Genomic DNA, 18,882 nt, shown 5'->3' on the forward strand with positions numbered 1-18,882 from the left:
TATAATCAAAAAGTACAAACTGTTTCCTTGTTCAGCATTGTTTATTCAATTTGTGAGGATACTTTTTGCTTTTCCCCACTCTTCTGCATCCCAGGATATTACTCTAGCAAAAGTTTTTAAAATATATATGTTTCCCCAACCTATAGCACACGAGGAGGTATGACTCAACATAGCTCAGAAGTTATTTTTCTGAAGGTAGAGTTGAATTATTTACACATTTCTTGTCCAATATTAGACATCAGAATACAACAAAATAGATTTGACTAAAAATAGCGGAGAAACAGATGTACAATACTTTTACTTTTACACCTGGGAGTCGAAGTTGTTGTTAAAATGTAACCCTGAGTCAGGAAAGTCATTCATCACCAGAGTCAGAGTTGAGGAGTAACCCGAGGGAATGCTCAGCTGTCATGCAGGAGGAAAATGCACCAAGATGATGGAAATATATAGTGATTTGCATTTGAAAAGGGTACCTGGATTTATCTCAGAAGTTAAGGAGAGGCTGGAAGTGTTTTTATAAAGCAAATTAAAATGTCTTTACAGGCTCTGTATGAAAGATTGAATGTACATTAGAGGCTTGTGAACTAATTATGGGTGTTAGATTCCCACAAAGCCTCTTTACATATTGAATACCTCCTTTCTCTGCTGTTCCCACCATGTGTTTCACGTCTTCTAGACATTGAATTAGTGTGACTCAATTCCACAATTTGATTCATCAGCGGCTGTTTGCATTTCCATCGGAAGCTGATCAATTGAATCATTCTAAATGAGGCTATCCATCAGCAGATCGCTAATAGATAGATTATAGCATCCTGCTCCGCGTGCCTTCAGAGTCCCTCGGCCTATCAGAGGTGCTGATGCACATCACACGCTCTGGGGCTGATTGCTCCAAGGTGCTAGCCCTAGCGTTTTCCCTGTGACAAGAAAAAAGTCAATCCTGGAGAGAGTCTGAGCATGTCTTTGTTTATAGAGGAAGACATCCTGTAACGCTGCTGTTGAGAGAGAAAGGGAAATCTCTCCTTTTGCTTGGCTCAGATCGGTGCAACATTTTTACCTGACTGAATTGAACTTCTTGCTGCAGTCGTGACCTAATTTCCCCACAGGGATTAATGATTGTATCTCGTATCAAATACATCCAAATCATCAAATCTGTTGTATGTGGTTTAACCTGCTTAATGTTAAAGTTGAGGTTTTAATGGTGGTGTACTTCTGTCTTCTACATTATTACTTACATTATACAGTAGCTTCACATGACCATTTTGTGTATCAGTTCAATAATATTATTTTCTGAATTGGGAAAAAGAGTCATGTTGGTCTTATAAAGCAAGAAAAAGACCAGTGTTGAAAACAGAACTGACTATCATACAGACACGGGCTCATTCTGTTACCTGTTGGTGTGGAAAATGTTGCCAACTTGTAAGGATTAACCTAAATTGAGGAAACCAGCCTGAAGAAAACTGTTTAATTCAGCACAGACTGAAGCAGAAGGGTGGTAGCCGTGTTGGCTTCCCACCAAATAATGACGTAAACCTGGCTGCTTGAAAATATTGTGACCAGCCAGTTGAGTCATTTTCTCCACCAAGCTTTAAAAACAAACAGGCCGATACATCACATGGCTGCATTCACTTGTAATCTACTATGAGGGATCTGTTTTAGATGTTTGAGAATATAAATGAAAACCAGTCGTACACAGCCACCTGTTCAGGTAATGTCTCTGCTCACAGGTCGGTGCAGTTTAACCTCTCTGGATTGTAACTCAGCCAGTCTGTGTCTAGAAATGTGCGCCTGTCCTGCGGTGCAGACTCGCCATGGTGCAGTCACATGATTTTGTCAGATGAAAGGTGTCATGCTTAATCTGATAAGCCGGGAATGTTTTTTTTCTATTTCTTGTGCGGGGAAAACGGATGTGGCTCAAATGTTCTCCTCAGCAGTGGCCTCATTGTCATGCAGTAATATGAAAATCGTGTTTGTAATCGTTGAGCGAGGGCAAATACTTTGTATTATACTCAGGATTCTTTTTATTATACTCATTCTTGGCATTATCTTTTATGTCATTAAATCCTAGTCAGCAATTCTCAATTTTGCTCAGACTAAAAGATGATTAAACATAAGTGAGGTTGGCAGTTTTCAAGTGGACCGCCGTAATTTAATAACTTCTCTCAGACCTGAAAGCAGAGCCATATTTACTCTTGCTGTTGTCAGCACTGTCACAATATAAAGCTTGCATTGGCTTCATTTTCCATGCCACCGAATGAATGATGTGGATGTGTGGTATTGTCTTTGCTTGTTTGTACATTTAAATTGAAGAGATACTTTACACTCTAGTTCATGCGTTGTTTTAAAAAGTAGGACCCCATATTTTAACTGTATAACTTGTTGAATTGTGACGTCCTGGAGGGGTTTAGCTGTTAAAGTGATAAGTGATATTACTGTATATGAGACTATGAAAGATTCATTAAACATCTAAATAAAAGGAGTTTAGAGACATACAAATATTTAATCAGAGGTTCGGGGGACAAAAAAGCAATTCAAAGTGCTTTTCAATTTTTTTTTTGAAAATGACATTTTATAACATTTAGTCACTAATAAGAGAATACAACTTAAAACAAGCTTAAATAGATTAGACGGGTGTACATTACACAAGTTAAAGTGCTAAGACATGAATAGGTTCACTGATATATTGAAAGGCAGAATAAAAACATGTCTGACAATTTTCCTCAAACCTTTTTTAAATCAATCAGTATTACTACTTTGTGTAGTGAGTGATTTAGGTGGGCATTCAGATCTCGGAAAAATTATGAAAACTTAGGTTGTGACCTGGACAATTGAAGAAACGTACAGACGGCACCAACACGTCGAGGCATGTTATTGGTAAAGGTAGAGTGAAAAGTTTTCCTCTCTGCTCTCAAGCTAATCTGTAAACAGCCGTTCTTAAGCAACACTGAGCTTTACAGATTGCTAAGGAATGCTGTTGTTGCGGTGTCGCTAAGTCCATTAGCATGTTTAGCTGCATCATGTGGAGAGGACTGAAATGACTAAAATTCAGGTTAAACTGTTACCTGTCGAGAGGTGACACTGTACCATCGGGCATCTAGGATTCCTGAATACCAGGATGTAAATGTGGTCCAACGGGTTTTGGCTGAAACTTTTTGTTGTTTCTGGAGAGTGTCACAAGAGGGAAGTTTCATTGTAGTGCAAAGTAGGACATATTGTTTTGTCCTCACTCTGAATTAAAAAATCGTTTGAGGTTTATTCTTTAAGGTGTTAGGGACAAAAACAGGATGAATCACTGTGTGTTACACAAGGAATTATTGCTCATTGTTGCTTCTTCACACTTTTTTTGAAGCTACAAGTACATCGCCGCGACTTCTCCAAGAGCAAGCTTTTAGAATGACATGAAAGAACACAGGCTTTGTGTATACAGCACGCACATCTTCCTGTACTGTAATAACCCACACACAGCTCCCACTGCCTCACTCAGCACAAACAACGTGTTCATCCATCAAACTGCTCACAGGAGTGTGTTCAGCGCTGTGCACACTCTCTGCAGATTGTGTTGCTCTTTCTCACTGTGGTGTTGAAGCTGCATGGACTGCAAGTTTATCAATCGAAGTGCATCTTCAGTGGTTTGTTGAAATGTCCTCCGCTGCTCTTCTCCAGTTAAAAATAGGCCAGGACATCGCTCTTATGCTCTTTTGGTCATTACAAAAGAATGACAATGCCAGAAAAAACTGACAAAATGAGTTTTTTGGGTGAAAGTTTTCAATTGCTGACACATTTTCTTTTAGTTGGGGCTCCCATCTACAGTAGAGCTAAAATGACAATTATAGGGACACATCTGTTTCGTGAATCTATAAATCCATGCGGTCAATTATTCAGCGGAAGATTAATCAATGGTAATTACGAATACCCTTTTTTTAGATATCAGATAGGATTGTTTTAATTTGTTCGTACTATTGTTTGGGCTCTGTGGGCCTTCTCCTTATTTTTTTTACATTTTTATTGACATTAGTCGGGTGAAAAAATTACGGATAAATATCAGTAGCATAATTTATAAAACAAGTTGCTTTCCAGTCAAGTGAAAAGAGAAGGAATTTACATTTAGAAAATAAATGGCTCAATTGTAGGTAACATTATTCAAAATGACGTTCTTAGGAAACGTTACCATCAGTCCTTGTAAATGTCTCTTGGGAGTTGCCATCTATTTTTAAGGAAACTGCAACTTTAGCTTCAGTTGGACACGCCTCCAGTGCAAAGGGTGTTTTGAAAAGTTAATGTGTAAACTCTGTCGACATCTGACCTTGAACAAGCAGAATATGAAGACTGTGGTCTCGGTCGCTTTTATGGAATATCATTATCATGTTGTGAAACGACTCGGAAATGTTGCAATTAAACATCAATAGAGCTTACACACCAGACAAAAAACAGAAAGTGGTGATAAGCTCCATATTGTCTTCTAAATCCCATTTAATCTGGTTCTCTCTGTCTCTAACGCAGCTGTGTTTTCTGCCCGGCCTTGACAAACCTTTGCTATGGATTGACCTCTGAGAGGGACAATTGACTGCAGCGGAAAATCTCCAATACCATCGGGACCATGTGGCAGAATGAGCTCGCAGGGGTCCGCGTCCCCTCTGAAGCGGTGTGAAGCTTCGTGCTGCAGAGCGTCAGGATGACTGAGGCGTGCTGCTCCGAAGTCAAAACTCATCTCATCACCAGCATCAGACCGCGGATCATCAACGGCTTTCCAAAACAAACACTTGGATTTTAACTTTTTGTGTTGACTTTTATTTTTTTTGGATCAACTTTTTAAGAAAGCAGACTGACTAAAAGGATGTTCTACGTGAGCTGCAGAAATGGATTAGATGTGTAGCAGTGTCGCTGCTGCAGGAATAACTTAACCCCGGACTATCGGGGATCTGATCCCAGCACCAACCTCCGCCCGGCCCACCTGTCTGAGGCAGACCCCCCCTATCCGATGGCATGGGTCAAGTTCTTCAGGAAGCCGGGTGGCAATCTGGGGAAGTCGTACCAGCCGGGGAGCATGCTGTCTCTAGCCCCCACCAAAGGACTGCTGAACGAACCGGGCCAGAACAGCTGCTTCCTCAACAGCGCCGTGCAGGTAGGGAGGAAATTCTTAACATAGTCATTACAAGGTACTTCAAATTGCTCCAAAATGATTGACAGACTGATATTTCCATCACCGGAAATATATTTAACTATGTTCCCAAAAAGCCATATGTGTTGCAAAATACATATTTTTGATAAGTGCTTTGAAGCTATTCATTGATTTATTTGATGGCTGTTTTAGTTATTTCAGCATCATTATTAAGTGTCATTATTTGAGTTCCGGTTGTTCCAGGCAGCACCTGGTTAAAAGGTATTTACAGGTGGAGGTGGGATTGGGCAACTGAAAGGCATATGTTTTTTTTAATTTTTTTTACCAGGGCCAGAGTAGAGGTACAATTGTTGTTCTTTGTTTTGGTTGGTCTTTGAAAAGACAATATGCTGAACAAACTATATTCATACCAGGACATTGGATTCAATCTCTCCGTAACATTCAGTCTCTGGTGCCTCGGCAGAAGTTTTTAATTCGTTTTTGATATAAGGACAAATGGCCGCTACATTCTTTTTTTGTTTAACCTCCCTTGCATGTCGTGGTTTTCCTCCAGGTCCTGTACTTCACCCTCTCAAAATATGACCATCATTTATTTAAAGTTTCAGACTTTACTCACTGTCTGCGTGTGTCACAGCTTCCTGGCAGTTTATTTATGCACTTGACTATCGGGACACTAGCTGGATAGTTGGTTCATTACTGCAGTGTGCCCACAGTGAGGTCACTCTCTCAGAGACTGTGACTCAGAGGCTGAGCTGGTTGAAGATGATCGTTACCCAAGGCTCTGTTTTTGTGAGGGAGTTCTTCCTCTTGCCCACTCCTCATCCTCATGACCTTGGAGCCTGTAACCTAACGTCTGATTGCCATATTAAGCAATAGATCCAAGGATGTCAAGTTTTTTTTCACACAAAATAAATACCTATTATAACGTTTTATAGTGTGAAGAATCAAAGTAACCTTCTGTTTCTCTCGTTCAGGTTTTGTGGCAGCTGGACATCTTCAGACGCAGCCTGAGGCAGCTACCTGGACACTTCTGTTTAGGGGAATCATGCATCTTTTGTGCATTAAAGGTAGAAAGCATCATCTAAATTCATATATTTAACTGTTAATTCCAGTTTATCATTGAAAAATATATTGAAATGCTTATGGTATGTTTTTTTAAGATGTTCTGTTCCAAACAAGGATATTTTGTGAAGACCAAGACAGAGGTGACATTTGGATTAATCATACAGCCCTATTCAGCAGTGAGGGTGACACAAACAGTTATGATAAACAATACATCCCTCTGTCCATGAGTAAACCATTTCTCCTCTCCTCTTCTCTCCAGGGCATCTTCTCCCAGTTCCAGCACAGTCGGGAGCGTGCGCTGCCCTCTGACAACCTGCGTCACGCCTTGGCAGAGACCTTTAAGGACGAGCACCGCTTCCAGCTGGGCTTCATGGACGACGCCGCAGAGTGCTTTGTAAGTTCCTGTGGCAACCCAGCAGTGTATTCAGAGCGATGTTTGTGTGTTTGTGTGTTACCCTGTTCACACACCAGGGTAATGCACAGCAACAAACTGTTTGGCGAGGTCACTGAAAGAGCTTCTGTCCCTCCCTTCCCCTCCCATCAACCCCTGCCACATTGCCGCTAAATATCATCATGACAGGTTATATAAGAGTTCTATTTGAACCTCTCTGTTTTTCTGCTACCATGTTTTGTCGCATCATTTCTGGGCTGATTTTATTCGTCCTTCATCATTTATGTTTTTTACGTATCAGCTCCAGTTTTTCTGCTCTTTTTGGCAGAAACTGTTTTTCCACTATTAGCAGTAAACTAATTTAAATTCATTTTTTGTCTTAATACAAAACAGTTCCTGCAGCATTCTATATCCTTGATTTTTCCACCTTTTCTTCTTGTGTCCATCAGTTGTGTTTATTTTTGAATTTTTTTTTATCCTTTCTGCGTTCAACATTACAGATGTATCCTGCTTTTATCCCACAATCATTGTTTACACACTCAGGAAGTCCAATTACACATGGATAAACAAAACTGAGAATCTAATGTCTCTGGAGCAGAAGTGGAGAAGATTTGACAATAAGTAGGTTGGACCAGGGTTAGAATTAAGATACTATTTATCTTAAAGGTCCCATGTCATGCTTTTCCGGTTATTATCTGCAAAGTCACAAACCCTCAAAGTACACCCTGTAGCTAGTAAAACTCTAACACAGAAAATACGTGTCTATGCTGCCCCAGAACGCCTCGTTGGAGATTTTCTTTTTCAATTTTTTTCTTCCGGGAACCAAGTGACGTAACGACGACCTCTCCGTGGATTGGTAAAAATTGACCAATCCGTGTAGCCGTTACGTCTGTGGATTGGTCCGAATTGACCAATCCGTGGACTTACACACACACACACACACACACACACACACACACACACACACACACACATACACATACACACACACACTCAATCTTTTCTCAGCTGCAGCTCCGCCGATTTCTCCTCCTCGAGAAGGCGGGATGCGGCGAGGCTGTGAGTCGGTGTGTGAGCACACACACAAACTCCCAGCCAGGCTGCGGGTGTGTGTGTGTGTTCGGGCTGGTTTCGCTGTGTCTCACTGTCTCGCAGACGGCCACTGGGCTCATAGGGAGGGGGGGGGGGGGCAGGAGCTCCAACAAGCCGTGTAGGACAGGGAGTGAATACACATACTATACAGAGATGCTGTATGAGAAACCAATGAGATTTTGGAAAATTGCACAATGTAAATCTATTTTAGTAAACCTCAACAATGGAATTATGATCTGTAGAAATGGCTCACAACCGACATTTAGTTTTTAGAAAGCAACTTTTTTTTGCCAAGTCAATACATAAACTTGACAGTAGCTTTTTACACCAAGAGTGAAGCTTACATCCTGCGCAGATCTTTGCCCTTGAGCATTCAGCATGAGATGTATTGGCAGCAGCATGAATTTATGGATTTAGCCAGTGTCAGATTAACAGCCAGTCAAGTTGTGCCTTTGTATCGTTTGCAGCCCAACCTTGCAGCCTTAATATAATATAAACTCACAAGAAAAATAGAAACTGGTGTGAGCCATAATGGAGGCTCAGTATATGTTTTCCTTTCAAATGTCAGGTTTTGCAACATGTGTCCCACTGTACTGCCGGTTTGCTCTCTGGAAAAGCAAATAGCCTAGCATGTGGTGCTTTACAGAGAGGTTGCTGTGTTTGAACCCAATCCCTGATAGATGTTTTTTGATGTTTGTGTTACAGGAGAACATCCTGGAGAGGATCCACCTGCACATCGTGCCTGAGGAGACGGATGCTTGTACCTCAAAGTCTTGCATCACACATCAGAAGTTTGCTATGACACTTTATGAGCAGGTGAGGAGAAATATTATGTAATTGCACATGGACATATTTATGAAGGTGTAATATGGTGATAATGGGTAAAAAAAACTAATAAAGAAATGTACGACAAAAAAAGTATTGTTTTGTATTTTATCTGTTTTTTTCTCTTAAAAGCTGAGTTTGTTCTCAAGATATTCCGCTGGCTCCATCATTTTCCATTTGTATTTAACGTTAAATGGTCTCTAAACGCTGTTGTAGATATGCAATCCGTAAAAAAAAAAAAAGGGTCACACCAGGCTGTATGAGGAGGAGGTGTTAATTATCTTGATGTTTTATTGCACTCAGTGTTTGTTTGCTCAGCCTGTACAGAAAAGTGTGGACATGCTAACCATGCTAGCCAACGTTAGGATTAAGCCACACAAACACACACACACGCAAGCGCGCGCGCACACACAGACGGGTACATGAATCACTGTCTGAGACAGTAGAAATCCAATCTGTCATGTTTTGATACTGGGTCGCCCCGGTGGAATAAACAGGGTGTTTCTGGTCAGATTCCACGGTGCAGCAGCAGCAGCAGCAGATAAATTACAGATGGTGTTCACATAAATTCCTTCACAGTGCGCACACACACACACACACACACACACACACACACACACACACACACACACACACACACACACACACACACACACACACACACACACACACACACACACACACACACACACACACCCCCCCCCCCCCCCTGTCCTGAGGCTGTGATTCCCATCACCGACTGTCCCTGTCCTGCACCCGTCCTATCTGTGAATCTAACAGATAATACGCCTTTGGACTAAATCCCTCGGGGGACAGTCAGTGCAGGGCGCCCAATCCTGCAATATTAACAAGGCCGAAATGAGGATTGCATAGTCAGGGGGAGATTGATGACTTCATTTGATAAGTGTGATGTCTGATAATGCAAATCATCATCGAACGCAGCACGATTGGTCAGAATCTCTTTCCACAGTTTTGGGTATTTTTTCTTTCTGTGAGTATTTCTGTTACAACTCTTTTTTAGAATGGCATGCTGACTTGATAATCAGCCCTGAAATCACACCTGTGTTTCTTTTCCCCCTGTAACTTACCACCTGTTTTCCTCTGACTCTGTCTCTTCTGCAGTCTGTGTGCCGTAGCTGCGGGGCGTCCTCCGACCCACTGCCGTTTACAGAGCTGGTGCATTATGTCTCCACCACCGCACTCTGGTGAGGCTTTGTGAAACTTTCCCGGCTTCCTCGTGTTCATCCATCCAGCTCATTTCTCCCTCTGCAACATGGCCATTAAAATACCTTTTAGCTGACATCTCACACATCGTAGTCTTTTGTTCCACATACCTTTATCTTTATCTGTCTCTCTTTTTCTTGCTGACAATGCTTCTCATCTCTCAGTCAACAGACTCTTCAGCCACACGAGTCTTTTGGGGAACTGTTACGAGCAGCAAGTACGATAGGGGACCTCCGTAACTGTCCAGTAAGTGTCCTCTGGAAAGTGTTTATACAAAGCACATGAGATGCATTGTGAAGTATCACAGAAAAGTCTTTCCTCTTGGCAGTGGTCAAAAGTTGTTGTATGGTTAAAAGCTGAATGTCAACAGGTTCAGTGGATGAAATATGATATACATGAAGCTTCTGCTCCCCAGATGAGATGGAAAATATTCTCCTCATTGTTCCACACTTATATTAAATAACCTACCTTACTTTTATACATGATGAAACTAACAAATGTTATATTTAAATGCAATTTTCTTCATTATTTGTTACTGTTTGACCTTCCACTGGAGCTCTTTTGATTCAGTCATCTTGATTTGTATCTTCTTTTGTAAAGGTATAATGGTTTTCCACCTACTGCTTTTCTCAATGAACAAACTCCTAATAACTGCAACGGATGGAATAAAGCATTTATCATATTTGCTTTTGCAGACTTATGCCAAATGTTGATAAAATGTGCGTATAATTTGGATTTAAAACATGGCAATTTTTCACATTTCTTCATAGAGTAACAAATGTCTTGCCGAAACTTTTAGCAATTCCGTTTCTTTATGATTTGAAGGAGTGTTCTCCAACATTTTGTTTTTGATATTCATTTCTTACTTGGTCATTTGGTGAAGTTGCTTTTGAGTAAAACTGTCATCTTCTTCCTTGTTCTCTAGAGCAACTGCGGGCAGAGGATTCGGATCAGAAGCGTCCTCATGAACTCTCCGGAGATCGTCACTATCGGCTTCGTCTGGGACTCGGATCAGTCCGACCTCACAGAGGAGGTGGTCCGATCGCTGGGGCCTCATCTCAGTCTCTCTGCGGTGAGTCACCTTCAACCAACATTTCATTTACATTTGACACTCTGTGATTTATGCATTTGAATATTTGTAGACACTGCATAGTGGAAGTAGTTAGAAAAACAAGTAACAACATATTAGAATATCAGCAAGTCAGAGCTAAATCATAAAGCCGAAATAAAAAGAAATTGGAAAAAAATATAATAAGAGAAAACAATAAGAAGAAAGAACAAAAAAATAGGTTTTGTGTGTAGAATTATTGATAAATAAGTAGTCACAAAGCCCAAATGAATACAACAACTACATTTGAATACATAAAAACAACGAAAGATTTTAGTTCTTTATCTTCTTTCTGGTATTTTTTGCCCAATAGTTTCTGGATTTCCAGCATGGATATTAACACAAAACTAGAATATTTCATTTGCCTTTTGACATGAAGTAACTCAATAAAAAAAAAAAATTAAGTAACTCTCTCCAGACATCATTCAGTTTGACAGTATCGTTTTGGACTTTTTTCACACAGCTGTCATTTATGCTGTTTTTAGGATCAGTTTATTTTGTTGCACTGGAACATATGTGGGAAATAAAGTGGGGATTTATTCCTCTGTAAGTCGGCCCGTTGCGTAAGCAGTCAACGCCCAATGCCCAGTTGGCCGGCGCCGCGATCAACAAGCCCTGGTCAGAAAGCCCCTCCCCTCAATTCTGTGGTTTCCTGAGTGTGTGTGTCTGAGAGAACATGTGAGCTGAACACGCCGTCACCGAGATGGAAAAATAACATGTTCAATGCTTCTTTAGTTGTTTATATTTCACACATGTTTAATCCAAAGTATGCACACAGTGTAACTCCCTTTCTGTCCATAAAATCACATTAGGTAATAAATGAAATATGTATTTGAAAAATGTACTTTTTATTATTCCTCGGTAGCCTGTTCACATGAGGACACTGTGTTGGACAACAAGCAAACACAGCAATCATTACTCAAACGCTCCACACATTACACAACTCCTTCATTCAAAGCGTTTATTTGACAGCTCACGCATTTCCAAGCATACCAACATACCAGAATTTATCAGCCCCCCCCCTCCACACACACACACACACACACACACACACACACACACACACACACACACACACACACACACACACACACACACACACACACACACACACACACACACACACACACACACACACACACACACACACACACACACAGAGACATACATCTACCTCCCACTACTGTGCCACAAAGACCTTAATTCATTAAAGAGTGTTTCATGTGACTTTATTGGGTGTTACATGGAGCCCCCCCCCCCCATTAGTTTGCTTTGAAATGTGTTGTTTGAGAGAGTGAGAGGCAGACAGAGAACGGGCTGTGCAGGAAACATGGGCGGGAGAAATGGCTTGTTATGTCTGCCAAATGCTTGACTTTATTTCTTGCTGATATTTGTGCAAAGAAGAAAGAAAACCACTCTTTATAACAGACGTTTGACCATAAAAATAAGAACACTGTGTAAAGGATCTTATTGTTATTGCAATAAAAACACTCACAATACGTTTATTTCGGTGCATTTCCATTATTGTGATAATAATGGATATCCTCTGATTTAGGACGAGGGATCTATGTAGCTCTCTAACATTCTAGAGAAGTACGAAAATGTATCCTGTTTTTTTTTTTAAATACACAAATTGTTTAGGAAAGAAAAGATTCAGGCTATGTTGCTGATTTTTATATTTATTATTTATTTATGTAGGCGACCTTACTATTGATCTTTTTAAAATGATATGATGCAATAAAATAGTTTCTTCAAAAAATGAATGTTAAAGTGATTCCACTCTGTATGAGATTTCAAGCATATTTGATGATTTTATTGTGTATTTATTTATTTGTAATATTAACCATGATAATCGTGACCTTAAACCTTCATATTTTCCCACGCCTTATACCGTGTAGAATTAGTTCAGATATCACGTGCAGTGAAGGCTCGGATTTAAAGCGGCTCCTGATTCGTCCTGATTGTTGAATCGATGGCGGTTCATTCCCTCAGACCTAATCTATAAACAGATGGAGTAACTGATCCCCCCCCCCCGTCAACATCACTCACTGCCTGCACACTTACTGTAGTGCTGAGGCCGCTGAGTAATTGCTGTATATATATTTATATATATTAATGTGTGTGTGTGTGTGTGTCTGCACAGCTCTTCTACAGGGTGACGGATGAGCATGCCAAAAAGGGCGAGCTGCTGCTGGTGGGGATGATCTGCTACTCCAGCCGCCACTACTGTGCCTTCGCCTTCCACACCAAGTCCTCCAAATGGGTCTTCTTCGATGACGCTACGGTGAAAGAGGTAAGATCTGGGTGCCCTCTTTATTAAATAATTTGTCTATTACTAAATTAGTTCATAGAAAGAATCCATGCCAAAGCATACACTGCATCCAGCTTGTCTTGGTATGGGGAATTAGTTATTTTCTTTCTTTTGCTTGATTGTAAAGTGATTATTTTTTGCATTATGGAACACATCCAAATTGTGAGCAACATTTATTACCACAACACAATTATGGCTTTTAAATGAATCCTAAAATGATGCATTTTAGTCATCGATTACTCCCAAAATAGTAGATTCATTGTGGGAGATGTATAGGGTTTTAAGATTGCTAAACAGCAACACATGGAAACTATCAATAGACATTAAAAAAACTAAACATTTTGAATGTTGAATTTGAATGTCAACACCTCTAACAGATCGACAACATATACAAGGGCAGTTTTTTCTTCATGATTTTAGTTCAATCTTCGCAGGTTACTACTGTACAAACGGGCTCCAGTTCAAAATGTGGACACCTCAGTACTCATCAAAGTCTTTTTTGCCACCAGCAGCAAAGAGTAGCAAAGCTCAGTCTCGTCTTTATCGGTCAATAAAGGCTTCATCGATTGCCCTTCATAGCCTCTGGGTTGATGAGCCTTTATGAGCCCCCCCCTCCTCATTTCTACTGCAGTTCCCAAACTCTATCATCACAAAGTACTGCAGTAGTGGAGCTTAACCTGTATAGATTTTTTTTACGGGTCCCTTCACCAGTTAAAGTTGAGGTGTGTGTGTGTGTGTGTGTGTGTGTGTGTGTGTGTGTGTGTGTGTGTGTGTGTGTGTGTGTGTGTGTGTGTGTGTGTGTGTGTGTGTGTGTGTGTGTGTGTGTGTGTGTGTGTGTGTGTGTGTGTGTGTGTGTGTGTGTGTGTGTGTGTGTGTGTGTGTGTGTGTGTGTGTGTGTGTGTGTGTGTGTGTGTGTGTGTGTGTGTGTGTGTGTGTGTGTGTGTGTGTGTGTGTGTGTGTGTGTGTGTGTGTGTGTGTGTGTGTGGTTGGTTATTGTTTACTTTATAGGCCACGTATCCTTTCATGCCCCTAATTCTCTAAATGTTAGCTGTGTTTTCATGGTGTGCACATATGAGCATGCCTTTTGTTTCACATCCTTTCATTTTCTCGGGGACAGTGGTGCAGCGGCTGGCTGGCTCCGTGTCAATCCATCAGCAGCTTGTGCTGCGTGTGCAGCCCCCCCCCCTCCCACCACTGAGGTGGAGGAGCTACAGCGCTTGGTGCTGCCAAGTCTGTACCTGAGTTTAAACCTGCAGCATTTCTGTGACTGTGTACTTCCACAACATACTGAACTCTTCTAAACATTAATATATAATACAGGGTTCAATATTTAACAACATATATTAAAATTAATTAGAACAAATAAGTTTTAGTGCACTACCAAAGCAAAACTCCAACTTATATTATCTTGTTTTATAGTCGATTGATGCCAAAATCGTAATTGGGGAAAAAACATTGATTAGTTACATTGCCCTACATCCACAGTTTTTTCTTCTTCTCATTTATGAATGTCTTCTTCTCATTCCTTTGTGTGTGTTTTTGTTTGCCTTGCATTAGTTCTTCTTTACCTCAACTCTTTTTTTCCCCACACTGAAGCATCTGTTCGCCTGCAGCCTGCCTCTGTCGGACACGCACCTCGTTGGGCTAATGGCTTGATTTGGTTTCAGTGTGTTACACATACATGAATACATTAATTTTAGTCACACCATTTTCTGTTAGTTGAAGATAAAGTGATTCCAAAAGAAGCTGCGTTCGGGTTGTAATCATTTAAAGTGACTCGCATCAGATCTTTTACACAACAAAACCTTGTTGAAGCCAGATGTTCTAAGAACAATCTGTCTGCTTGTATGAAATGAATTTGACCATGGCAGCTTGACTTTCCATTACAAGAAGCCAACATTTTAAACCCTTTTTTCAATAAAAAAAGGAAGGCGGATCGAGGAGAAGGAGTTTTTTTCTCACTTTCTTTTCTCACATATACAGATGCATTGAACACCTCTCCTTTGTGTCTTGCTGTAGATCGGCTCCAGGTGGAAAGATGTGGTCAGCAAATGTATCAAAGGTCACTTCCAGCCTCTCCTTCTGTTTTACGCCAACCCCGACGGGAGTGCGATCCCCGCAGACGATACCTCGAGACCAAAGAGCAGCCAGACCCCCTACAAGACCCCCGTCAACGGAGACGTGCAAGGTAAACATTAAGTCTGGATTTATTTTACATAAACTACTTAACATGTGTCAGTTGTGGCTGAAATAAGGAGCCTAATAAAGACTATATGCAAAGTGTAAATCATCTTTGATTACTTTGGGTCACATACATTTTGTAAACTTTTTATAATCTTGATGGCATTCATAGTTAACATTTTGATTTGAAAATAATGGTTTTGACAGTCTGGAATTGATTGAAAATACCCTGTTTTAAGGAAAAGAAAACGTATCTTTATTGAAGCACTTTTCTCTGTTATTATTGCTGTTGAGTGTTTCTCTTTGCTTCCACTGACCCAGAACCCCTCCCAAGTGACCCATTTAATTATTGTGCCATGCTGTAAACAGCCATCAATATGAAGCTGAGGCGTGCACTCTCCTTTTAGTATTTCATCGTAAGAATAGTGCAGGATTTGGAAACAATACAATGTTCCTCTTACCACCCAACTGGTCTGGAGTGTGTTTGACAAACAACAAAATGAAAAATACAGGAATATGGACATTTGAATAGACAGGACGTTTTCACATTGAGTAGAATTATTGCCCGGCTGGTAATTTATTCCTCTGAGTACACATTGAATCAATATAAATAGAAAATTCCTTTCATTTTAAAACAGATTTAAATTGATTTAAAAATCAGAGATACCAAAAAAACAACTCTTTTCAGGACGACGTGTAAAATCCCTGATATATTAGTGGCCTTGCAGCAATGAAAATGTGTTGATGAGAGCAGCTGGTCATTTGGATTATATATCCCGGGATTTGTTTGGTTGGGCAGCTTTTGATCCCTTTTAGAGATCCTCCTCCAACTCCCCGGCTGGCCGAGCCCCAGGTCCAAACTCTTCGCTCTTTAGAGCTGACGAAGCACCCAAACTGGATCATCCCGCAAAAACAAAGCACAACGCTGTGTGGATTTTTCAATTTAAAGATTTGAGTGTTTTTGTTTTGCTCTATTTATCATATGATTCAAGTAACATGGCTTTTTGTTTCTTGAAAAAAGATGATACTGCATGTATGACCTCAGTTTGAATTTAAAAAATGTTCTTCTTTTTGTCCTCTGCAGGCTTGGAATCTCCAGATGTAGCTCCTAAGAAGCTGGACCTCACCAAAGAGAACCTGGCTCTGCTGGGGCAGGACTCCTTCAAGCAGAAGACCCCCTCCACCTTCAGCCGGGGCAGCGCTCAGAACAGCGTGGGTCGGGGAGGTAAGAGAGGAAACGAGAGAGAGAGTTTTTTTACCTAGGATGTGGATGAACAAGCAGCAAAAGTTTCTATTTGAACAAGTCCTTTAATTAAGTCTTTACAAAAAGTGAAATCGACTCCTTAAAAACTTTTTCATTTCTAATTTCTTTCAACCACAGAGAGTGGGGTCAAGGAAAGATTTGGACAAGATCATTAAACGTCTTCGCTGTAAAACTAAATCTGGCCGTGTTAGTAATACAGAGGGGATTAGAGACCCTCGGTAGGGTTGGGGGTGAAGAAGATTATTTTAAAGTTTTAATTTGATGCAACAACTTAATTAGCAGGAAGGACTGCTCTGTTTATTCATTTTGGATATAAAGTTTGGTACAATTTAATCATACAATATATATTTATAATACTACTGGTAAAATAAATAAAAGTGATCATATTTGACTTGTAATTAAAGCTTTAAGGGACCTTATTCTCCCATACATTTGATATGTTCTTTAATTTCCACCAGCCAGATATCTAAGGTCTTCCACCGAGTTTCTTTGAAGTGTATCTCAAGACAACTCCTGGTATTATGTTCTTATTATATTCCTGCTGAAATCTGACACACAGTACGATCATGTTTTCTAGTTTCATGACTAATCATTCAAAGCAAGAGATGTTTTTCCCTCCCTGGCAGAAAATGTCGCATTTACATTTCAGCAAAATGATGTTGAGATTTCTTCTGTCTACACTCCCTCTAACTGCTCCAGGGTGTCCGCGAGGTCTTAAAAAGTATTAAAAGTTGATAAAACAATTTAGCGAAAATGAAGGCAACTAAAAAGTATTAAACGGCAATTTCCAAGGTATTACATTTTGTAGCTTGTTTTCAAGAAGTATATAAATTGTCCAAAGAGGTTGTATTCTACAGTCTGCCTGAATGTAATCATTGCGTAGGTGTGTAGTGTGATTCTGTGTAGTTTTATTTATGGTATTTCAACAGTTTAACGACAAACTGTGACTTTTTCGACTTACAAAATTATCTTTTAAATTGACAAATATCATATGTGTAGTTCGTGGCACAATTCAAACAAGATTGAAAGATAATCTTTCTCTCTCCATTGACTTCAATACATAATTTTTCCGAAATAACGTCCCATGGAGGTCCACCGGAAGGGGAGGGACTTCGCCACTGAAACGTCAGTGGCGCTATAGCGCGCGAAGGTCCGTTTACGCCGGTTGCTAAACAACATCGTTATGGGGAAATACAAGTTTGCGTCCAAATGGTTGGAAGATAAGGAGGAAGGACAATCAATACTGTATATAGTAAAGTGTGTCGCCAATGTAACCGGTTAAAACTCCAAGTAACGATGAGGTCTTAAAATGTATGGAAAGGGTCTTAAAAGGTATTACATCTGACTTCAGGATTCCTGCATATACCCTGTGCTCAGTGCATTGGGGATACCAGGGACAAATAGATTGGGGGGAAAAGGTGACAAGGAAAATGACAATAAATATCTATATGTACACTGTATGAGATATGCATAGATATAATGGAGTCTGCAGTTGTGAAAATCCCTTCCTAATTCAGCAGAGAGTCAGGTTGTCTGTTCCTCCATAAGAGCGCAGTGATTCCTGACAACTTCCCTTTCCTTTTCTTTTACAGTCAAAATTGGCACAAACGATCCTAAAGGTCGCATCAGAGAGATTTCTCGAGAAGTTGCCCAGAGAGCAGCAGAGGTGCGAGGGATGCATCCGTCTAGAAGAGAGGCTGAGAGGAGCGGCCAGCGGGGGCCGGAGTCACGCTACAGAGGTCAGTGTGCACATGCAATACAGCGCATAAACATACACATCATGGCTAGCCTGCACTTCCCCAGCCCTTATGTAACCGTCGGTTCGGGAGCAATGTGTCAGAAAGGGGATTAAGTGGAGCCTGCATTCATCCCTCTATCATATTCACAGCCATTGGTCCTCCTCTCTTTACTCTACATGGACATTTACAAACATATAAACTAGGGCTGCTCGATTAAGGCAAAAATCATAATCTCGATTATTTGGGTCAATAATTGTAATTGCGATTATTAAATGCGATTATTCATTGACTTTAAAAACATCCATTTATTGGAGGAAAAAAATGTGAACAGTATGTTTTTAACAGTTGATTACCCTGAACTTTAATTATAATTAAACTGAAAAACCAACAAAAAAAGATTATATGAAGTAATAATAACAAAATAATCGTTTTATTTCGATTACGTTGTTTTCTTAATCGTTGCAAGCCATAATCGTAATCCCGGTTAAAATACGGTTAATTGAACAACTCTAATATAAACACTGCATTCATTAGTGTTAGTTTAACTAAACTAACATGTTCCTGCC

The 18,882-nt window shown here is 40.3% G+C and overlaps 1 protein-coding gene across 4 annotated transcripts in view; it reads left to right on the top strand.

Annotated features, from left to right (window-relative positions):
• usp53a (ubiquitin specific peptidase 53a) overlaps positions 1-18,882 on the top strand; it is a 35,910-nt gene that overhangs the window by 2,716 nt on the left and 14,312 nt on the right. For all 4 annotated transcript variants that reach the window (XM_079668085.1, XM_079668082.1, XM_079668084.1 and 1 more), the window contains 11 exons: positions 4,498-5,119; positions 6,091-6,183; positions 6,441-6,575; positions 8,370-8,480; positions 9,612-9,694; positions 9,878-9,959; positions 10,639-10,785; positions 12,965-13,114; positions 15,152-15,320; positions 16,398-16,538; positions 18,170-18,316. In XM_079668085.1, the coding sequence (XP_079524211.1) occupies positions 4,976-5,119; positions 6,091-6,183; positions 6,441-6,575; positions 8,370-8,480; positions 9,612-9,694; positions 9,878-9,959; positions 10,639-10,785; positions 12,965-13,114; positions 15,152-15,320; positions 16,398-16,538; positions 18,170-18,316 (1,402 nt within the window). In that variant the 5' untranslated portion in view covers positions 4,498-4,975. The remainder of the gene's footprint in view (positions 1-4,497; positions 5,120-6,090; positions 6,184-6,440; positions 6,576-8,369; positions 8,481-9,611; positions 9,695-9,877; positions 9,960-10,638; positions 10,786-12,964; positions 13,115-15,151; positions 15,321-16,397; positions 16,539-18,169; positions 18,317-18,882) is intronic.

The sequence above is a fragment of the Notothenia rossii genome (genome assembly GCF_949606895.1).
Source record: "Notothenia rossii genome assembly, chromosome: 3".
NCBI lineage: Eukaryota > Metazoa > Chordata > Actinopteri > Perciformes > Nototheniidae > Notothenia > Notothenia rossii.